The sequence below is a fragment of the Bipolaris maydis genome, assembly GCF_028858645.1.
Source record: "Bipolaris maydis strain C4 unplaced genomic scaffold PSV08scaffold_4, whole genome shotgun sequence".
Classification (NCBI taxonomy): Eukaryota; Fungi; Ascomycota; class Dothideomycetes; order Pleosporales; family Pleosporaceae; genus Bipolaris; species Bipolaris maydis.
In genome coordinates this window covers 876,933-898,172 of record NW_027093860.1, presented here as the reverse complement: position 1 = coordinate 898,172, position 21,240 = coordinate 876,933, and the positions used below count along the sequence as shown (strand labels likewise).

General features: G+C 51.1%; 10 protein-coding genes across 10 annotated transcripts; 2 read left to right on the top strand and 8 right to left on the bottom strand.

Annotated features, from left to right (window-relative positions):
- Positions 1-362: 362 nt before the first annotated feature.
- PSV08DRAFT_360637 (uncharacterized protein) lies at positions 363-2,249 on the bottom strand. Its single transcript, XM_014223909.1, has 3 exons — positions 1,901-2,249; positions 1,304-1,814; positions 363-907 (listed from the first exon to the last, which is right to left on the bottom strand). Exons 1-3 carry the CDS (start codon positions 2,106-2,108, stop codon positions 415-417), a joined length of 1,212 nt encoding a protein of 403 aa, XP_014079384.1. The 5' UTR covers positions 2,109-2,249; the 3' UTR covers positions 363-414.
- A 1,598-nt stretch (positions 2,250-3,847) lies between these two features.
- PSV08DRAFT_245583 (uncharacterized protein) lies at positions 3,848-5,262 on the bottom strand (the record flags this gene model as incomplete). Its single annotated transcript, XM_014223908.2, has 7 exons — positions 3,848-4,016; positions 4,139-4,240; positions 4,337-4,406; positions 4,493-4,622; positions 4,702-4,779; positions 4,973-5,149; positions 5,227-5,262. 7 exons carry the CDS (start codon positions 5,260-5,262, stop codon positions 3,848-3,850), a joined length of 762 nt encoding a protein of 253 aa, XP_014079383.2.
- A 1,446-nt stretch (positions 5,263-6,708) lies between these two features.
- On the bottom strand, positions 6,709-7,702 carry PSV08DRAFT_360635 (NAC domain-containing protein). The gene is made up of 3 exons (XM_014223907.2): positions 7,447-7,702; positions 7,283-7,341; positions 6,709-7,232 (listed from the first exon to the last, which is right to left on the bottom strand). The coding sequence occupies exons 1-3, from the start codon at positions 7,681-7,683 to the stop codon at positions 6,908-6,910; spliced, it is 621 nt and encodes a 206-aa protein (XP_014079382.1). The 5' UTR covers positions 7,684-7,702; the 3' UTR covers positions 6,709-6,907.
- Positions 7,703-7,911: 209 nt separating this feature from the next.
- PSV08DRAFT_282197 (60S ribosomal eL14 domain-containing protein) lies at positions 7,912-8,924 on the bottom strand. The gene is made up of 4 exons (XM_014223906.2): positions 8,878-8,924; positions 8,684-8,822; positions 8,375-8,632; positions 7,912-8,272 (listed from the first exon to the last, which is right to left on the bottom strand). Exons 2-4 carry the CDS (start codon positions 8,807-8,809, stop codon positions 8,216-8,218), a joined length of 441 nt encoding a protein of 146 aa, XP_014079381.2. The 5' UTR covers positions 8,810-8,822; positions 8,878-8,924; the 3' UTR covers positions 7,912-8,215.
- A 974-nt stretch (positions 8,925-9,898) lies between these two features.
- PSV08DRAFT_282186 (uncharacterized protein) lies at positions 9,899-11,127 on the bottom strand. Its single transcript, XM_066092562.1, has one exon. It carries the CDS (start codon positions 10,994-10,996, stop codon positions 9,962-9,964), a length of 1,035 nt encoding a protein of 344 aa, XP_065949426.1. The 5' UTR covers positions 10,997-11,127; the 3' UTR covers positions 9,899-9,961.
- A 222-nt stretch (positions 11,128-11,349) lies between these two features.
- Positions 11,350-13,221, top strand: PSV08DRAFT_408511 (uncharacterized protein). The gene is made up of 2 exons (XM_014223905.1): positions 11,350-11,529; positions 11,704-13,221. The coding sequence occupies exons 1-2, from the start codon at positions 11,447-11,449 to the stop codon at positions 12,992-12,994; spliced, it is 1,374 nt and encodes a 457-aa protein (XP_014079380.1). The 5' UTR covers positions 11,350-11,446; the 3' UTR covers positions 12,995-13,221.
- Positions 13,190-14,608, bottom strand: PSV08DRAFT_282168 (ADP-ribosylation factor family-domain-containing protein). The gene is made up of 7 exons (XM_014223904.1): positions 14,514-14,608; positions 14,147-14,184; positions 14,067-14,092; positions 13,991-14,011; positions 13,906-13,944; positions 13,748-13,857; positions 13,190-13,695 (listed from the first exon to the last, which is right to left on the bottom strand). The coding sequence occupies exons 1-7, from the start codon at positions 14,530-14,532 to the stop codon at positions 13,379-13,381; spliced, it is 570 nt and encodes a 189-aa protein (XP_014079379.1). The 5' UTR covers positions 14,533-14,608; the 3' UTR covers positions 13,190-13,378.
- Positions 14,609-14,722: 114 nt separating this feature from the next.
- On the top strand, positions 14,723-15,731 carry PSV08DRAFT_219458 (uncharacterized protein). The gene is made up of 3 exons (XM_066092154.1): positions 14,723-14,772; positions 14,903-15,298; positions 15,360-15,731. The coding sequence occupies exons 1-3, from the start codon at positions 14,761-14,763 to the stop codon at positions 15,678-15,680; spliced, it is 729 nt and encodes a 242-aa protein (XP_065949425.1). The 5' UTR covers positions 14,723-14,760; the 3' UTR covers positions 15,681-15,731.
- An 830-nt stretch (positions 15,732-16,561) lies between these two features.
- Positions 16,562-17,987, bottom strand: PSV08DRAFT_33752 (uncharacterized protein). Its single transcript, XM_014223902.2, has 2 exons — positions 17,626-17,987; positions 16,562-17,566 (listed from the first exon to the last, which is right to left on the bottom strand). The coding sequence occupies exons 1-2, from the start codon at positions 17,868-17,870 to the stop codon at positions 16,867-16,869; spliced, it is 945 nt and encodes a 314-aa protein (XP_014079377.2). The 5' UTR covers positions 17,871-17,987; the 3' UTR covers positions 16,562-16,866.
- Positions 17,988-19,861: 1,874 nt separating this feature from the next.
- Positions 19,862-20,459, bottom strand: PSV08DRAFT_360629 (uncharacterized protein). The gene is made up of 2 exons (XM_014223901.1): positions 20,199-20,459; positions 19,862-20,132 (listed from the first exon to the last, which is right to left on the bottom strand). Exons 1-2 carry the CDS (start codon positions 20,334-20,336, stop codon positions 20,007-20,009), a joined length of 264 nt encoding a protein of 87 aa, XP_014079376.1. The 5' UTR covers positions 20,337-20,459; the 3' UTR covers positions 19,862-20,006.
- Between the last annotated feature and the right edge of the window lie 781 nt (positions 20,460-21,240).

The following is a 21,240-nucleotide window of genomic DNA, read 5'->3' as shown; positions in this document are numbered from 1 at the left end:
ACCACACATATGAGTGCAAGCGCACCTACGTATGGGCACACACAGGTCCACTGCTGCACGTCATGCGGGTAAGTCGCAAGGTAGACTAGTTTGTCCGACTAGAAGGGACATGGTTAGGTACAGTAGTAAGTAGCCCTTACTCGCGCATGGCTAGCCTTTTTTTTGTTGCCCCCCCCCCCCCCCCCTCCCGCGCCAAAAAATATTATAGCACATACCACCCATAATGTACGTGGATGGGTGCCATACATGTATACGAGTAACGTGTGTAACCGTGTCTGTAGCGGGACCGCGACAAGCGTAACATTTAAGTATAAGGATAGAAAAAACAGAGAGAGAGAGAGAGAGAAGGAATCCACAGTGGCGGAAGGAAGTGAGGAGGAGGAGGAGGGGGTGGGAGTTGGGAAGGTGGGAAACCTAGCCATGGCTCTCACGGCCACTAATGATGCGCCAAGGATCCGTATCGTAGACGGGCAGATTCTGCGGTCGACCCTTTTCAAAGGGATCGTCAAAGGACGTGGCGGCCCAGCGAGGCTTCTCCCACGCACAGGCGGGGTCGCGCAGGAACATGCGCAGCAGGTGGCGCGAACTCTGTGCGTTTTGCTTGCTGGTGGTGGTGGTGGTGCTACTACTGCTGCTGCTGCCGTATGCGGACCGAGCGTGCATGACGGACAGATTGTGCACGAGTTGAATGTCGCCCTGGCGCCGGCACAGTTGGTGGCTGTATTCGCGGGCTAGCCGTTCGACGGCGGTGAGGGCGTGGAGCTGTTGCCGGTTGAGCGAGGGCAGGTGCGTGGCGCGAGGGAGACTGGGGGTCCCGAGCAGCGGGGCTTTGACGAGTTGGCATATGGGTGTTCCGTTTGACGAGAAGAAGAGAATGGGGCCGTATGACAGATAGGCTGCCCCGTTTCTGGGTCAAGATGATCAGTTTCTTGTCTGGCCGAAAGCAAAGCGAACGTTATCTCCCTTTCTTTCCCTCCTTCCTTTCCTCCTCTTACTACGGTTTGCCCCTCACTTTCCCCCCCCCTCCTCTTACTTTGTTGAGCTCAGAAGGGGGAATTTCCTCCATTGGGGAAACTTGGAGAAGTTTGGGTGTGGATGTCGTTTTCCAGGGGAAAAAAAAGAACACGGGAAAGAGGGGGGCGGGATAGAGAAAATAAGAGAAAGATGCAGGGAAAAAAACGGGTGACTTAAAGATATGTAGAATAATAGACAAGTGAAACAATAGGTATGCGGTCATCTAGTTGCATGGGCGGAAGAAATTGCCTCATTTGACCCAGTAGAGGGAGATGGAAAAAAGACTCACTTTTGCTTCAGCTCAAATGGCCAGTTTGGCTCTGCCAACGTCTCCAGAACCTCTGGATCTGTTTCCAACAGTTCATTGTAAATTCGGGCAAAACTAACGACGAATTGCTCCCCGCCGGCGTTAGGCCCCCCGTCGTTACGAACATACAGAGCAAGCACATCTCCGGAAAAGCGGTCACTGTGGAAGTCCATGGCAGAAGGGACTTTTGAGCCCGCAAGTCCGATGCCTCTGCATTCTACCGGGACAGGCTTCTTAGTCGCGTCCAGGACGTGGCTTAGGGTTTGGTTGGCGTATGAATCCGTAGCTCGCTCTGGGCAGATGTACGAGCAGATGCCTGCAAATGCAATAACCGCTTCTTCGTCGTTAAAATAGGCTGCATCCAGACCACGCAATACGACGAGGCCCCGGCCGTGGTGAATACGTTTGCTTAGCGACGACAGTTTGCTTGCTAGTTGTGCGTTGCCAAGATCGAATGTTTCTGGGCTGATGTCGCTGCGTGAAAGTCCGGTGACTGAAACAGGGAACCTTTTAGTTTACATTCCAAAACAATCAGTGGCCTCGGGGGGGATGAAGGGGATTGGTTGTGGCAAATCTTACGCTTGAATTTTATAATCGCGGCTCTGACATCTCGAATCTCACCCTCACTCAATCTTACAACATATTCTGATGGATCAAGCTCTTTCCCTTGCCATACCATAGGTCCATGTACTGCTGGCGGAAGCCTATCTGGTGAACTGAGGACTGATGAAGTGTTGCTGTGGAGGCTTTCAAAGGAAGACCTTGTACTGAGGGGTGGCGACAACATGGTCGACTAAAAGTGGCTTCAGGAAATATGGGGGACTGTCTATTAAAAGTGTTCTGGGCGTTGCTCAAGAAAATGTGGATACGTTTAGTACCGAGGGAATTCCCTGATAGTCAGTATAAAAAAATGGGCAGGTGTAATGTTGGCAGGGTAACTCGACAGTGAGCCTACAAAGGACCTTTATATACTTGGCTGCCATTGCCAACCCACTATGAGAGATGTGTATCCAGTGATCGCTAGTTGCCCTTGTCAGGGTGTGGATGGCAATGCGGAGTGCCGGTGTGAATTTAGAGCTGACAGACCCGCCTTGCAAGGCAAGGCTTACATTAGATTGAGCCCGACCATTAATTGAAATCAGCGCCAACACACATGACTAGGCTCGTGCGACAAGAAAGAATCCTGGGTGTATCTTTTCTGGATTGCTTGTGACCCGACGCCCGTCATGCTAATGGCTGCGGGTCAGACGTGGCAAAGAAGAAATACTCAAACGGACCCCTACCACTCGGGTCCAAAACTATGGTAAAGGCAGCGGGACGTATCGAAACCTTGCCGTATGGAGGCAAGTGGTCGCCTGCCCTTGATCAACGTCTGTCCACCGCACTGACTGCTCTCGCCCCACACGGGAGGAAACAGAACGGAAATAGAGAGAGCGCCCAGAAATCCATCCTCGTGGGGCATTTCCATTCGCCGACTAAAAAAATATAGAATGACAAGTCATACGAGGGTTCGGGGATAAGAAAGGAGAGATAGGGCGTAAGCAAGGCTGCTCGCCCGCGTTCTCATTGATGCCTACTCGACACTAAGGAGCTTACCCGACAGGCATCCATCTTTCACCGGCTGCACTGCGCTGCCCAGCATTGCCAGAAACAGTACAGAATTCCGCTGCTTATGGCGCTAGCCGCGTGTCAACTGACTGCTTCGGCGCAGATATTTGCCCGTGTGAGGAGGTGCAAAAGAGACGTGAATCGACGCGCAATCGAGCGATACATGGCGCCATTGTGGCGGAAGATGATAAGCAAATTAGGATGTAGATCAAGGTAAGATATACATTTCATATCTCAAATGCGAGAAGGTGATGGGGATCGCGTGACTGAATGCATGGCTGAGCGTGATTCATATTCCTGCTGAGCGGAGAGATGCGGCGCTATCAAGCTTCGCAGTGACTCGAAGGTTTGTGTACTTACTCACAACTATGTTGAAACGAGAAATGAGAATCAACATGCAACAGAATGAGAGCAGCCTTCACACCTCACAAAACCCTCTCTGCTGAACATAGTCACGACTATGAAAAATTTTTATGTCGAATTTGCTTTTTTTCTTGGTAAACAACGCGTCTCTATCCTTTCATGAATTGGGCCCGAGATTCCTTTGACAAACAGACCATTGGAAGCAAGCACAATGCGAGATCAGCGCCAGCTATGCATACAAGAGACATTCAAAGATGAGCAAAAGAAAATATGCTGAACAAGCTCAACAACACATTACATAAAGGAAAAAAAGAGCTATTTCAAAAAAAAAATTTAGCCAAAAAAAAAGAAAGAAATCTAACATCCATCATCTCCCCACAAAGGAACGACCACAGCAAACCCAAACTACCAATCCTTCTATAAATAGAAAAAAAACAACCCAACAAACTTCAACCCCTCTTATTCACCCCGGAGAAAAAATGTAAACAAGAACGCCCACAACATCAATCCCCAAACCCTCATCTATCATCACCCCCTCTCTCCCCAAACACCCGCTCACCTCGCAGGCGGCTGCGTCCAATGCCTCAACATCTGCGCAACCGCCCAATTCCATTCATTCACAAACGCCTCCGTCAGTTGCGTGACCTGCTCTGCCGTCGGCGCATGGCCTGCCCACATGGCCGGCTGCGAAGCCTGGTACCGCGCGTAGTATGGGATGAGCTGACTTTTCCTTCCAGTTAGCAAGGTACTGGTTTCCCGAGTTGACGTACTTGAGCAACTAAGTGAGATGAGGGGGGAAGGGAAGAATGAGAGAGAAAAGTGTAAGGGGGATAGAGAGGAACGTACTCGGCTTGTATCTTACTTAAAACGAGCCAGCATAGGTTCCAGGAGCGGTTACTGGCTGGGTCGGTGTAGACGCGGCGTTTGGCTTCGTCGAGGCAGTCTGAGCTGTGAGTTTTGTTAAATTTTTTTGATTAGTTTGGGGGTTTTCGGGTCGGATGCTTGGGTATGAAGTAAGGAGTAAAGAGGGACTGAGGGAGTTACCTAAATGGATAATTGCGAGTCAAGCCACGAAGTTCGGTTAGGAGACTGTGGGAGTCGACGTAGTAGGACCCTGAGGATTAGAAGAGAGTTGAGGTTAATTTTATGATGCATGTGGAAGATTGGGTGGGGAGATGGGAGGAGCACCTGCTGACTTACATGCTGATGTCATGGCTTCGCTGCAGTCGGAGGTACCAAGGACTGCGAATGCTTTTTCGATTCGGCGAAGTTCGACTATGGTGTTTACTTGGTGGGCTCGCAACGCTTGGATGTATTTCTCTTTTTCTGCCTGGGTGATGTTAGATGTTTGAGAAGAATGATGTTACGGAACAGGTTAGAAATGACCGTTGGGGAGAGTGATAACGTACAGTTGTGATTCTTTGAGTTGAGGACATTATGAAGAAATTTGGCACGTAGTATGTACGAGCTGGTAGACTGTTAAATTCCTGTAGTTCAGTTTCAGTTGAGTATCTCAACAGATTCTGCATACAAGTTCTCAGAAGATGGTGTCCAACGAGCGATATAGATTTATTGAAGGAGTTATATGTCGAGTTCTTGGGTACTGTTGTTCCTGCTTTGAGTGAAGAATTTGGAGTAGGAAAACGAAGTCGTTATATAAAGCTGTACCCAGCCTTTTACCTTCCATCTGATGACGCCTGAGACTGGTATCTTTCTGCGTGGAAGTTCAGCTGGGACAAGATAGATTCGGAAAGCCTCCACCACCAAGAGCAAAGCAACGTTCTGTTCGACCAAAGCCACATGGTCACGAAGCCACAAAAAGCTCGAAAACCTCACAGCCCAGGATGATGGAGCCAGCTAGGCAAGGTAAGTATGGAGGTATTCAGTAAGATGCTAATCTTCTTAAGACAAAAATGGTCAGCTTCATCGCCTACAAACATCCGTGCAATGAGATCTATGGGAACGGTCATGCTTCTGGTGAGTTGATAGGCTTCTTGATTGGTACGAACGGCCCTTTCCAGCATCAAACAGAGATGCTATCGTCAGACTGTGGGCTATAGGCAAGGATGAGTGGATCATGGACCTGGCGGGCCGGTAGATCTAAGCTCACGCGCCGCCATGGTGGTTTCATACATTTGGCACTCACGAATCAGATGCCAAGCCCATGTAATGAGTGCTCATTCGTTGTATGTTCGATATTCTCAGGCACTTGTGGGCACAATGGAGCCTTATTGGCTGTAGTTAGGAATTCCTCAAGTCAGAAATAATCGTGGCTGGAGAGATCAGAGATGAGCATCTGCCGGCCAAGTTTCATTGTACGAGTTCGCAGCAGAATGACCACCAGCTGAAGGTACCAGTTTGAAGTTGTTGTGTTAGTGAGCCTGGCGCAGGTGAATCGGAGAGTGCGATACATGCCCGGAAGTCTCAGTTCCCGGCGTATATCTGGGAGGCCTGATGTCACGATCAGTAAATAAACCTGGGAGTTTCGGTTTGAGGCTGAGGCTGATGGCGAAGCTGACGGTGCAAGGAATCAAGTTTGGGGAGGCTTCGGGACTGCCGCACAGTGGCTAGTCATCTAGCGTGTGGCTCAGCAACTCCAACTCCAACTTTACTGCTGCTCTCCATCAATCGCCGGTCATTTTGGAGCTACCCACATGACCATGCGATATGTTTCTGAAGTCTCGTGAATGCGCTGACTAGCAAGGCATAGCGGTGCACTCCATGAGGGGAAATTTTCTCTGCTCAAGACGAAACTGTACGATCCACCTTACGGTTTACTAGCCACAGTTGCGATCGCAACCCAAACCAATGTCATCCTTGCCAAGGGGAAATGTCTGCGAGGCTGAAAGTGGGTGCGTCAGCAGTCTAACGTGAGAAAGAGCCTCCACACTGGCGAGTCAGTAGTACGCCCACAAAATATAACGGGATGATGCAATACCAACAGCCTTGTCTGGGTCATACCCAGAAGTTGATTGGATATATGGTACCAAGCTTTCAATGATCGCCTACTAGAGGATATGCTTCTTATGGATCACCTCATTGACAGGCCCATGACATGGTCAGCCAGTGCTGGGTTCGGAAGGAGACGTTTCCAGGAAGGGATCCCAAAGATACTAGAATGGGAATGTTTGGTCACGTAGTCGTCTGCAGCCGAAAGACTGCAAGCTTGAAAACGACGCCAAAACGCTCAAAGCGCACATTGGTCATGAATGATGGTTGGCCACACCTCCGCCCCTGTCCAACACAGGATCTGGATACCCTATGCTACACAAGCCTAAAACAAGGATTTGCATCCTCTTCAGCTGGAGCATTGTTGGGTCGCCTTATTTCGTGAAGAAGCAGTGATGCCCATCATCATCTTCATTCACGCTCACACTTGTCTCAGAATCAGAGTATGGCTCAAGTGAGTTACTTTCCTCGCACTTCCAGATATCTAAAATTGTCAGCTCAACTATTTCTATCCCTCTTGTTGATGCAAAATAGGAAGACGCATTGACTCGTAAAGATTCATGTTGATTGATTCTTTTACATGAGTGGGCAGGCAGTCTTTCGACTCTGCAATGCCTTGGAAGTCATCATCCACCTCTCGTACCTAGACGCCTGGACTAAGGCAGTCTATATGCTCAACGCCATGATGGAGTTTACGATGTCGTTATCGTTCTCCTTGAGAGCCTTGACGGCCTTCTTTCGGGAGACGCTGGCTTGCTGCATGACGAGCTCGATGTCCTTGCCCTCAAGGCCAGAGTCGTCGATCTCCTCGTCGTCATCCTCTTCCTCTTCCTCCTCCTTCTTGTCCTCGACAGCCTTGCCCTTTCCGTGGTCGTGGTCGTGGTCATGGCCAGCGTGGTCGTGGGACTGAGCCTCCGCTTGAGCGAGCTGCTGGGCGGCGGAAGCCTGGGCCTGGGAGTTCAAGTCCTCAATCTTGGCCTCACCGAAGATGCTAGTGCGGGGTCAGTAGGCGGGACGGCAATTGAGGGACAGTGGACTAACATCCAGGTGTTGCTCGAGGGAGACTTGTAGACGTCAGGCTGGTTGATGACGAAGAGGATCTGGCTAGTTGTTAGCTCCAATTCCATCAGAGCGGCTCTGCCCGCATCTCTGTTGTTTGACTGCGGGCTTCCACCATCAACACCAATTGGCTGGCGGGCACTCACGTTCTTCGGTCGGCGCAGGGTAACGCGGGTGATGCCTTCGATGTGCTTCAGGCCAAGCTTGGCAATGGCCTTGCGAGCCTTCTTCTCGTTGCGAGAGTGGACAGCGACGGAGGAGCCCGCAGGCACGTTGACCTCGCCCTCCTCAGCCTCGGACTCGTCGCTGGACTCATCCTCCTCGATCTGAGCGTTCTTCTTCTCGGGCTCGTCGGGGATCTCTTCGATGCGTGGGTTGGCCATTTTGTCGGTGTGTGGGTGACGAGACGTGGTGATGGTACTGGTGCTGCAATATCGAGGTCCGCCGGGTGGTGGTCGCAGCTTCCCCCAAAAATGATTTGTGGGCGGTTTAGCGCGGGCAGCTCCTCCCCCAAAAGTTCGCATATGACGATTGACTACTACAACTGCTGCTACGGCTACGGCTACTGCAGCAATCACATTATCCTCGCACAGTCACGCTTTCACAGAAACAAGCCAGTTCAAAGAGGGTATCAAATTGGCAATTCTAGTTGCAGTCTTTTGTTGTGTGTTCATGAAATTGTGGATTGGACTCTCTTGCTACATGTAGAATGCATGCGAGAGCCGAGTAAACGTTTCCCATACCGAATTGCACCATGCCAAACATTGGACTTATTCACCCGAAGCCAGGTCTTGAATTTTTGAATGCCTTTGAGGGTCGCCTTCGGAATGCTCATGAAAAATGCACATCATGCCTCTCCGTCACCTGCATGCAGCGACCTCCACAACGCCTGTCTCCCGACAGCATCTAGAATACCTATGCCTTTGCGCTGGCGCGGATCTTGGCGAAGGTCTTCTGGACCTCGAAGCGGGCCTGTGTGTCTGTTAGTTAGGATGTTTCCAAATTGCGCCAATTCCTCAGGACACAATCCAAATTACAACCGGTCACAGGGGGGCAACGCCAGACGCAACGTACCTGCTTCCTCATCTTCATGACCTTGAAGCGCTCAAAGTCGTTCAGTCCCCGCCTCTTCTGCATGGCCGCACGCTTCTTTGCCCATGCGCTCTCGTCAAACTTTTGCTGGACCTTGTGCTCTTCCCACTTCTTTGCGACGTGACCAACACCGCTGGCGCGGGGAAGCTTGGGGATGACGATGGGTGTGAGGGAGAGTTTGGCAAGGGCGATCTCCTGGCGGGGAACGGGGGCCTTCTCGGAAGGACCATCGACGAGAACCTATGCTTCTGTGAGCGGCTGAATAGTCACCTAGTCCGCGGGTTTCCGTACACGCTTGTGGTCAATGATCTCGACAATGGCAGCCAGGCGACCCTCGTACTGGCCCTCGTTGAAGAGGACCACACGGCCGACCTCGACCAGCCTCCAGGCACTCGTTGTGATTTCGGCGTCACCCATTTCGTCGGTTGTGCTGCGAATGAATGTTAGACAATGAAGCGAGTATGGTGCAGCGTCGAGAGGCGTACTGGTCGGAAATTAGGTCGTTGGTGGTGTTCTGTTCGGAATGTAGAGACAATGCGATCGAAAATCCAAGTGCGGTGCCGGGGCCGTGCACAAGCGAAGCCCGGCTTGGCGCTAGCAGAAAAACGCAACCGCGACCGCAACTTATTCTTTACATCTTGGCCTCACCAACACCAGCAACATCAACATCCCGCTGCAGTCTTGTGCGATGCACTCGCTGCGCCTGCGCTACGCGCATAGACAGAGTGTTTCTGGCGGATGAGGGTTGATGCGCCTCCCCGGCTACGGATACATCTGCTCATTCCTCTGCAAACTGACTGCAGCTGCAGCTTAGCTCGATAGTTCCACTGGTACGTCTCCATCCTCCGCAATTTTCCTCACCCTCCAAGGATGACATAATTTGCGATTGAGCCCGTCGTCGGAGACCCTCGCCGGGGTCTCTTAACGGCGGCGGGTTTATGATATTCAATTTCTTACATATTCTGAGTTTACTTCACACACACCTAGCTTGTCAAGTCGATGCTCTGCGCAGGACCTTTGCTAACTGTGAAAAGATTTTAGGCACATTCCCACTCATAGCTCATGGGTCTATAGCTTGATTCTCCATTGTGATGTGGCATAAAGGTCTGCTCACGTACTCTGGAGCCATCAGTATTCCACCCAAGGTCAGTTCAGCCCGGCTTTCCTTGCATCATCACGCGCGCCCCTTCCAATGATTACAACATGCAATAGATAGTAGATGATTACGATGATTACTACTTTATCACCAAGATCACTGAGGAAGACTTCAATCACGCTTTTGCTTGACATGGCTTTATCTCTGTACCAATAGCTAACAAGCTTGCAGATTTCTCAAACGCGAGGCTTGGCTCATTGATTACCTTCGCGGGATATCATCTACCGATACTGTCAACAGTTCCATATCAAATCATGTGGAGCAATGTGACATGTTCGTTGTAGATTTGAGATTTTCCCCATCCCGGGATGTCTCTATGTACGTGTGCCAATAGTAAACTACAAGGTAGGCGCAAGTTTGACCTTGGATCGGTCATTCATATTCATCAGTTAGCTAGAATTATAGTAAATAGCTCATCCATCAATTACGTTTCCCTCAATCATCCTCTGTTCAGGTGTTCCACCTCTTCTCCGTGTGATCTTTCTCCCATAGTTGCGGTAGAGATTCATCAACAGCTCTCTCACCACAGGATGGAAGACTGTTCTTGCGTCAAACTTGCTTCCACTATATGGAAACGCTACAATTTTCCTCCAGTCGGCATTGTCCTCGAAGTAGAATTCCAAATCGAATGCGTCTGCTCTCTTGAGCATGTCTTTGAGCACTTCCCCCTTGTGACCGTTGATGTCTGCCCATGCCCAAAGAGAGGGATTATAGAAATCGAGGGTACCTGGCGACTCTGTTGCAAGGATCTGTGCATTGAACAACAGGTGCCTAAGAGTATTCAAGTCACAGCCACATTCTATGACCGCATACTGCAGCATCTCTGTGGTAATACCCTTTGGCACGCCCAAGAGAACTGCCAAAGCAGCAACCGCATACTCGTTTCCCTCTCTGATAGCTTCTCTGATACCCACTTTCGCCACCTCACCAGCCATGCTACCCTCCCAATCAATCTCACCGTTCAAACTCACCAGGACATACAGCAACGACGCCTTGTCCTCTGTCCACGGCCCATGCAGCAGTTTCTCAGGAATATTGAAACCGCGTGCAAACCCCAAATACGGAATTTTGGTAAACATGTACGGCCACAGCCCGTCAAAATACGATACATCGGGCATAGTAACGCCAGTGGCTGCCCACGCTTCCCCGCGCAACTTGACCATGGCCTCGTGCGCGCGCTGCACGTAGGCTAGGAAGAACTCATAGGTGAAGAAGCGACAGGATAGAAGGTTCGATTGCAGTGCTGGGTCGCTGGTGACTTTCCGGTCCCGATAGATGGTGCGGTGATCAACTGTATGGCAGAAAGAGCGCATAGTAAATTCCATGGTGATTGCACGTGAGGAGAGTTTTTTGCCTAGAGAAGGAGAGCATTGGGTGAGAGCAATGTTCATGCTGTGCAGAAATATCATTTCCAGCAATTCGACGGGAAGGCCTTGAAGCGTTGGCATGGCGGGCGTTGCGACTCTAACTTTGCTTTTTGTTTGTTGTTTCTTGGGTCGTTTTGGTTGACAAGTAGTAGTAGAGCGTGCGGAGGATGCCTGTATAAGTGCTGCGGGGAGATGCTTGCGTTTCTTGCCGCGAACGATGATGGGTGTGAGATCCATTGGTCTTTTTGTACGCGCCGCATCACCAGTAGGCACCAGCATATCGGCCTGCATGGAGTGGATGGATTGGGAAAGGTCCGCTGCGACCAAAACTATAGGTGGTGCGCCTCACCTGGCTCGTGCACTGGTGTGGCTTTGCCGCGGCGTTGTTCCTGGCTAGCGTGGATCGTGTTTCCGCTGTTCTTCCTGTCGCATAAACAAAAGACGTCCAACACAGCATAGCCACGATACGCGCCCTCGCAGCGCTCCCGATCGGAAGAGAAGCAGACGATTTAGGGAAAAGAGTCGGAAAAAATGCAGGTTCACGCTGTACCGGATTCGGAGCGCGCGTTTGATTCGACAGGGAGGAAGCTGCCCTGGGCGTATGAGTTTGCAGAGTAAGTCTTTCTTTCGCAGTCTTTGTTCAGTGGATCGTTTAATACCGGCGAGCGCGTCATCGAAGAGCTTTAGTCGTAACAGTCTACTTTTCTTCGCCATGTTCGCATTATGGAAGACCTGGAACGGGAAGATGCTGCAATTAAGCGCACGCGGCTGACACCAGACCTCAACAGCTCAGACCAAAATCAACGTCGTCTCCCCGAAGAAAAAGGCCCCTTTGGAAAAGCACGGAAACGCGGAACTTCACGGGCAAAGACACCCTTGGGCGCCAACCAAGCGGCTGACGAAGCGAAACTACTCAACCAACGCGCAATCGACGACATATTTGGTAGGTACAAAGCAGAAGAGGACAAGAGGCGCTCAATATCATCGCGTCCGATTCCGGCGCTTCCCCCATCCGGCTCAGTACCCAACTTGATAGATGCAAGCAATGGACTTAACAATTCCTTTGCCGCCGGTCCATCGACAAGCTCGGCCTTCATACAAGAACCAAAGGAAGTAATACTCTATGGCTATGGCAGCGATGCACAATGGGCAGCAATTTCACATTACGAAAAGGTCTCCAACGGCCTCATCTACGAAGAATACGATCGGGAGCCCTACAATCCAAAGTTCGGATACACGTTTACTTCGCAACGGGCGTCACATTACCGGTCGCTAAGCAAGGCATCGCTGAGAAAAATTAATGAATTTGTCGGTGGCGACCACTGGATCAAAGTCACATTCGACAGCGCCGAAGCAGCAGAGCGCGCATGCCACTACAGCCCCAAAAACATCCAGGGCTACACTGTCTACGCTGAAATGTACAGGGGGACCGGCCCGCAAGGCGGCGATCGCCCCATTCGCGCAGAAGCAGGAAACTTTTCGCAAGCCACCTCTCCAAACACCATCTCCTCAGGAACCATTGGCCCCCGCGGTATCAGCACATCGCAGTCCTCTGCTACCGCCTCGTCCGCCACAGCAACCGCCTCGCAACCCGCAGCATTACTGGCACCAAACGGATATCGGGGTCCAAACGATATCCCAGCCTTCATGCGCAGCACAGCCGGCTCCTTCCCCTCGCATCTTGACGACATGCCTGTGGAACCCGAGCAAAAAGAAGAACACCGAGCCCTCGATCCAAATACAATTCCCGCACGCAGTATAACGACCGCCTTGAATCCCCGCTCTCAACGCGCGACACTGCGTCTTAAAGGCGCAAACGTCAAGCCTGCCATCTTTCTGCCGCAGGAAAAGGCATTTTTGCCGGCGAAACCGCGCTGGCAGCAGACTGTGGGTTCGCTGCCGATGATTGGGTGGGTGTTTGGGTCTGGCCAAGGCATTATTGGGGATCAGGTGCCGAGGAAAGAAGATGGTAGCTTTGATGCAAATGGGGCGAGTTTGTACTGGCGAATGTGGTACGCGGTGGATAGTTGCTTTGGAAGTGATTTTTGTGGAGTGAGGGATGCAGAGTATGACGACTAAATCGGGTGAAGGACAAGGACACGGAGGAGGATGAAGGGGACAATGGATAGGGCTTGGCGGACTGGCAAACATGAGCATTGGGTGGCGTTTTGGGCGCTTGCACAGGAGCATTTCTTTTCCTATATTTCAATGAGCGCCATCCTGAGCAGATTGACGATGCAGCATCGAGCCATTTAAGTATGCCGCGGAAAGTGGTATGCAAAATGTAATATTATTTCAAGAGCTAACGCCAACGCCCGGAAGATTAAATCTAACACGCGTGTGACCATCATGCTTTCATGTCCGTATTCAGTCAACCCCCATGGCAAGGGCAAATATGCCACATGCCTTGTACATGCTTCTTCCCCATCCTCTGGCAACCTCATTCTTGTCGTATTAGTGTGCTTAGACATATTGGCTCAACCATCGGATACCCTCGCCGTATCCCTGCCTCATGACGACACTGCACATGAAGACCTCAACGGGTCGGATACCCTCGAGAGGCACCTTGCCCTTGCCGGTTGTCTGATATAGACCGAGCACAGAGCGGAGCTGGTCCTCGGAGACGGCGTCGGGGTGATCAATCTTGTTACCAAGAATGACGAAAGGAGTGTTCTTGAGCTCCTCCATGGCGAGGAGAGCATCGAGCTCGGCTTTCGACTCGGTAAGACGCTCATGGTCCTTGGCATCGACGAGGAAGACGATACCGGAGACTTCGGGAACTAAAGACAAGTCAATGCGGTGTGCAAGGAATGTAAAATCTGGTAGGCGTACAGTAGTCGCGCCACAATCGTCGGGCTTGCGCGTGGCCTCCAAGGTCAAAGGTTGTGAACTTGACGTTTCCTATCGAAAGTTCCTCGGAGGTGGGGTGCAGGGTTGGCTGGCTAGAGGAACGTTAGTTAGTGACGAGAGAAGGACCGTGGTTCACGTACAGAACAGCAACCCTGTCGTTCTTGAGCATATGCAGCAGCCTATATGCGTTAGTCGAATCGCGCGCGCCCGGTTCGGTTACCATACGTGGTCTTTCCGGCATTGTCACTGCATCAGAGTTAGCTATGGGCATCTGAATTCGAATGTGTGCGGAAATGCGTACAGTCCGAGGAAGAGGAGCTTGGCATGCTGTACAGATGTTAGCCTCAGTCTGATGATTGTGTGCACAACGCTCATGCCTACCTTGTTCATAAGTCCAAGCGAGGACAGAACATCCCAAACTATCGTGCCATGTCAGCTTCTGTTCATTTGGGTCCTCGACGAGCGAATTGTGTATAGAGAGGCGTATGTGTCGTATGCGGGGGTAAGGTATCGATGCGCATGTGACAAGGCCAATGTAGCCATGCCATGGGCAACTTTGGAGGCTCTCAGGCGAACAGCGCGAAGAAAGCAGGCTCCTTGTAAATCCCTGGCGCTGTATCTTCGCCGTTGATGCTGCATATGTAGGCATGGCTCTCGTCGGGCTTCATCCGTAACGGGAGAGACAAATAGTAAACTTACACCTGGCGCATGGTCAGCAGGGGTAGATGGAGCGACAGCATAGCCACTCACCAATCAATAATCCACATGGTTGCAATATAGACTTAGGCGGAGACTATGAGTAGAAAGTGCAGCAGGGTGGCGTCGGGTGTGGATGGGAGAAGTAAACTTGGGGAAGATGGCCACCATTGAGGGCGGAAGTAAGCGGTGGTCCGGGCGCCGGTTTCTTGGCGGCTCTGTTCCGAGCTCTCGCGAAGAACTTGGACTTGCACCCTCACGAAACAGAAACCACCGCATTCCCGTCTAAATCCATCACAATGGCCGTCGGAGTACGTCATATCCCCTCCCAGAATTCCGTCGAAGCTGTTACCAGCCCAATTGCTGCGCCGCCAGCGAAGCCCCGCCCGCAATGGCAGCCCCGAAGTGAATATCAAGAAAACTAACTTGTCCCCCTCACAGCGCAGCGCTGCCCTCAAGCTCGACTGGACCAAGCTCGCCACGCAGCTTGGTCTCAAGGGTCAAACTGCCGCCTCCCTCCAAGCCTTCAAGAAGCGCAACGACGATGCGCGCCGCAAGATTGCCGTCCTTTCGGAGCAGTCGCAGTCCGTTGACTTCGCCTACTACCGCAGTGTCCTCAAGAACCAGGCCGTCGTCGACGACATCGAGAAGCAGTTCAACGCATTCAAGCCCCAGACGTACGATGTAGGAAGGCAGATCAAGGCCATTGAGGCTTTCGAGGCCCAGGCCGTCCAGAGCGCAGAGCAGACCAAGTCCGTCGTCGACAAGGAGTTGAGCGATCTCCAAAAGACCCTCAAGAACATCGAGGAGGCCAGGCCATTCTCTGACCTCACTGTTGTATGTGGACTTGGCTATGGATGAGCGGGGTGGACTATGTGTGTGCTGACGAATATCGCAGGACGAGGTTGCCGCTGCCCAGCCCGAGATTGACAAGCGCACCGAGCAGCTCGTCTCCAAGGGTCGCTGGGCTGTTCCTGGCTACAAGGCACGTTTTTGGAGCAATTGCCTTGACCAATGCATAAATACTAACACCCCCACAGGAGAAGTTTGGCGATCTGTCCGTCCTCTAAATATCTTCTTTCCCTGTAGTCTAAGTGTACCCGATCTGGGTTGTATTACCTACGTATTTGTGAATAGTTCCAGAGAGTGGAAATGCAATCTAGATTCTGATCACATGTATTGGGACTTGTATACGTGCACGGCCCCTGCAATATGCTAATGACACAAAAGATATGATGGAACTTTGTCCAACTTATTTACCTTTCTCCAACCGAATCATTCCTCATGACCTATCCCCTGTGACTGAAATTGGCACTCGAGCTCATGTCAAAATCGCCCAGAAACTGGTTGCCCCCAACCAGCACTTTCCCCCCAACCTTGTGAGCAGAAATTAAAGCTCAACACAAATAAAGTGATTAGAGTCATGCAATATGCACAATTGAGTAAAAGGGTCATGCCAGACGCAAGCATGGGTACTTCAAAATTGAAGTTACGATCAGTTCCGAATGCATGGACCTGAAGGTTATTCAAATGTTCTATGCTCGGAAGGACGAGCGAAAAAAAGGGCATTCTGTTATCGTGTTTGGAAACCAAGCACATCAATGCATGCATTCACACCATCCAAATAGCACTAGTGTTGTAGGCTATTCGAAGCTTAATTTCGTTGGTATCGGGATTCGAGACAAATGTCTATGTGTAACTGGGCTTTCATATCCAATATTCAACAGACCACTCACTGGCTTACTTATCCCGTGCACTGTAACAGTATCTCATTGCAATTCTGTATATCTAGCGGTTTGTAATTTTGCCTACCTCCACCCATCTCCATGTCGCGAAAGAAGGGGGGTTGGGGATAGCGGGTGTTTTTTTTTTGTTCTGATTCAACTCCTTAGCTACGCTTTGCGCAGGCAACTAGATAGGCTGGTGTGGGGTTAGATATGGAATTCAGTTTGTAGGGCTAGCGATGGAAAGTGGAGAAATGCTGATAGTGGGATTTTTGAAAGTTTCTACGGTAAAATTTTCGAGTCTGGATGGGGTGGTAGAAACAGAGTAGATGCATCAGGTCGTATCAGAGAGATTTCAATGTTGAACAATTCTTTTTTTGTGGTTTAAAAGAATGATCTTTACTCATGTCATTTCCATTTCCTTTCATTGCCATCTACACCATTTTCTCTCTCTCTCTCTCTCTCTTCCTCATTAAACCGCCCTTTTCCCATTTATCTCCATCATCATAAACACATTATCTCATAAAAGGAGTGTCGTTATACATAACCAAAGTGAAAAAATAAAAACCCGAAACTATGCATCTTTCTTCCCTCCTCTCCCTGACGCTTCATAAAGCCATTAAGTTAACACCCCACATATCTCATGGTCATCCCTGTCATTCCCATCATTTCACAGGTCATTCACAAGGCCAAAAACACGGCGAAAACACCACCCAAAAGCGCACCTAGGCCAGCCACCGACGACGACGGTGTAGCCGCGGCACCGGTGAAGTCAGGAAGGGGAGGGGTGGTGTATGTGGCACTGTGGTTGCTGGGGGGAGCAGTGATTTGGGGCTGGCCGTCCGAGATCTGGGTTACGGCGGGAAGAGAAGTCTCGGGTTCGGGCTCGGGCTCTGGGGTGACGATGGGGGTTGGGAACTCGGAAGCTGGGGCAGAAGCTTGGGGTTGGCCGTCTGAGATTTGTGTAACTGGGGGTGGTGGGGGTGGAAGAGATCCTGGGGCGGAAGCTTGAGGCTGGCCATCGGAAATCTGAGTGACGGGTGGCGGTGGTGGGGGAGCAGAGCCTGGGGCAGAGGCCTGGGGTTGGCCATCGGAGATCTGAGTTACTGCTGGCTCCGAGGCTTGGGGTTGGCCGTCGGAGATTTGGGTGACTTCGGGGTCTTTGGTTTCACTTTCTCCGTCGTTGTCGGTGGCCATGACGGCCATGATGTTGATGGGGAGGCACTGTTCGCCGATGGATTGGCTGTAGAGGTTGTAGAATTCGCCGGAGAGGCACTGGTAGAAGAGCGTGGAGCCCTTTAGCGACAACGAGTTGTTGCTGCAGAGGCCAAAGCCGTCGACTTCGAGGGCACCGTCTTGGACTGGGCCGTCGAACTGGAATCTGTGGATTTCGTTAGTGGTTGTGAAGGAGTAACGAGTAGGATGTTTGTCGAGACGTACTGGTAGTTGGAAGCAATGTATCCTTCACGACCGGCCTGGTCCTTCAATACACCATCCTTGAGGGTCATCGTGAGGATACCATCAAGCTGGCGGCGGGCGAGGGCACGCTTCTTCTCTGCCTCGGGGGCCTTGACGGTGGTAATGGTGAATGTTCCATCAACCGAAGCTGCACACTCAGAGCCAGAAGCGGCCTGGGGAAGGGCAGTGGCCGCAACCACAAGGCCAGCAACGATAAATGACTTCATTTTCAAAAAGAACAAGTCCGAATACTACTGCTAGTATCAATAGCGAGAGTGAAGTAACGATAACAGAGTAGACTGATTGAACGAGGTACCAGTCACTATGAGAACGAAGGTGTGATGATTTGAAAGACAAAGGAGATACAGCGAGACAAAGCAGTTATATAGCCGTTCTGGTCAAATCCAAATGCACACCATCGACCATGTCTGATCCAGTAATGATATGATCAACGGTCTCCACGTCAGACCAGCAAGTCATTGCTCGATTCTACGCGTCTGCTAGCGTCGACGCTTCCGCTGCAGGAAAGAGATGGCTGAAGAGGAGGGCTTGCATTCACCCGGCCCCTCAGTCAATCCTTGACAGCCTTAACTCGATGCCGTCAACAGCCGTCTGTCAAGCTTGAGCCACAAAAAAAGGGCTGGGTGCACTCCGCGGTTGACATTGCTTGGGTCAGATGGCGAACCAGATTCTGTCTCTCTCTCTTGCAAAGGATTCTATCACTCGCATCTTTGCCCCGGGCAGTTATGCGTGTGTTCCGGCTTCCTTGCAGCCTCGCATATGGTAGGGCGTTGTTATTTCTCCAACCCCACCAAAGGTTATTTCGTCGACATGCCAGCCCATTTGCAGGGTGGGGGCAGCAGTGTGAAAATGCAAGAGGTATTAGCTCGGCTCAGTTCAACTATTGGAAGGAAAAAGATTCACAATGATCCGGGCTATTCGGATTGGTCTCGAGGGCCTCGGATACCCGGGCGAGGTCAGAGATCTGTGCCCAATCGAGTATGACGCTTACGCTGACTAGCGCTACGCTTGTGCAGTGGGTGTGGCTGGCGTTGATCATGCGAGACTGGTCTCTAGCCTCTCACTCGTCGTGCCGTTGCTTGGGAACGCTTGAGACGGGCTGGGGAAGTGGGGGGAGGCTGCTGTGTAGTGTATTGGCTTGCATATCGATGGGGCGCTGCTTGCGGAAGGCGAACGAACACAACTTACTGCTTGCATATTTTGACTCTAGAACGCTCCTTGGAGTGTTTGTGGAGTTGAGATTCGTCAAGTTTTTGAAACGATGACACCAAAGAAAAACCCCCACAAATTACTATGTATTTTGCAAACACTTACTCTACACGTGGAGTGGCTGGGTGTGGCTACGCAAACATTACCGTCGCTGACAATGGCTGGTGGACGCGCACGCCAGATGGTAAACTTGACGTCATACGGTATTTCCTTCTGACTTACTAGCAGAGAGAGCTTTGTCCCTCAACACACGCAGCACTAAGCGACTACACCCACTTAGACAGTTCAACGTTGGTATCCGGTCCCATTGCAGTCGTCGCAGCAAGCAGTGTTACTGAGGCTTCAGATGGATAACAGACAGGAGACGCGCATCTGACCATTTGCCCCTCCTCCCTTCCACAAACATGCAAACGTTACATGGCACGTTCGAACAACTGCGAAAATCTTCAGCTAAAATAGCAATCCCTCACTGTGAGGCTTTTCGGCCTCGGCTGCAGGCTCTTGATGGACCCTGGGTTGGGCCATAGAGTGTTCTAGTGACGCGCCAACTAATGCCTCACTTGGTAGTGACTGCAGGGCCTCGTATCCTACTGCTAGCTTTCCGCACCCCACCAGGCGGTAAAAAGTGCCGCCCAGTGCCATTCAGTTATCTCTCTCATGAGCTGTGAGAAGTACTTCAGACCGTGCCGATACTATGTAATCGTCTGTTGATCACAAATGCGCGAAGTCATTTTCACATTATGTAGACCGCCCGAATCGCATTATCGCAACGTCTCAAAGTAGACTTTGCAGGGGCTTCGAACCGCAGCATAGCAAGTCATGGCGCATAGCAGCAATCCAGAGCAGACTTTTGCGTTGAGTATACTGAGTATTCATGGAACTGACTACGGTTTAGTATATTGGCACGTTAGCATATCACGCCGGTGTCACACCAACACCTCTAGGTTAAACGCGCGATGACTGCGCCGTCCCAATGGACACACTACGGACCGTTTGAGGTATCGAATATTAGTCTCAATTTATGCCAACCAAAGAAAGAAGAATTAATCTGGTGTTACGGTCCACTCGGTGGGATCATTCCCCAGCCTTCGCTTTTCCCCCCTCCCCCTCTCCGCATTGTCAAGCCCATCAATCTATTTTCCTTCGCCAGCACGTTTCACACCTTCTGCGACGTCGTTTGCGCCCTTTTCAATGCTTGTAGCCACATCTGCGAGGCCCCTGGCGACGGGTCGGCCAGCACTGCCTGTGGCGCCCTCAACCTGCGTTGGAAGATTCAAAATCAGTATTGTGGCGTATATGCATGCAGTTGTGAATATACTACTTACCGTCTCACCAACGCCTCTCCCTAGGGCACCAACTACGCCACCCAGAGTGTTTGTGACACCCCCAACAGTGTTTCCAACGGTAGAGGTTACAAACTTCACACCAGAGGTAACACCACTTTCATTTTGTCCGATGGGCATCTTGTTTATCTGGATCGCGTCTCGGCAGGGTAGTAATTTGTATTTTCCGATTCTAGGGTCGGAATGCTTTGTGGTAACAATGGAGTTTTGGCTGTTGCAGACTTAGTAGATAGGAGTGTCGGTGGAGGCTATGCCGTCTACTGGATCTAGTGCATTTATGTGGTGGTAGATGGGTGACGTCATGGGGCTTTGCAACACCAGACGCAGCGTGTTTTCAAGAAATCTCGCACTTTACAGCCCCCAGGCTTAGCCCTTGCAACTCTCATAAAGGCCTTGTTTTTTTGCTTGCCACTGGCGATGTTGCGTGGTCATCCTGGCACACGTCGTCTGTTGCTGCCTGGCTTCTACACAGTTGTTGGACAGATCTCATGTGTAACCGTTTGCATATGTCATATGGATGGATGGATGGGCATTGCCGGGTATCGCAAATCCATATGATCCCCTGGGGGTTACCCTTGAGATTGCTTGTAGTGTTGAAGATCATGGCGATCACTCGATCCTTCGTGTCGTCGTCCTTGGAGCCCGTTGCCCACAGGCCTGGTCAGCACCCCTTGCCGCACTATGCAAATGTGTAGGGATTTGTTCTTCAATGGCGACAAACGTGGAATCCTGTTGTAGATGAAAGTGCAAGAACACATTGCGCCCATCCACATGGACATACGGACATCAAGGGATCCGGGCCGGGAATCTGATGAAATCTCGCCCGGGGCGCCTAAAGAAAGCGCAGCTCACGGGATGCGAGTATAAGAAATCTCATCGCGCGCCATTGGTCGACATCATTTGGCAGGATGCTAGCCCAACAACGTCGGGCGAGATATCTTTGCGAGCTGCAGAAGCACGTCGGACTTACGGCCGAAGACTTCCGCTGGCGGGGATTTGCTATCACCGACTTCAGGTTCAGCTT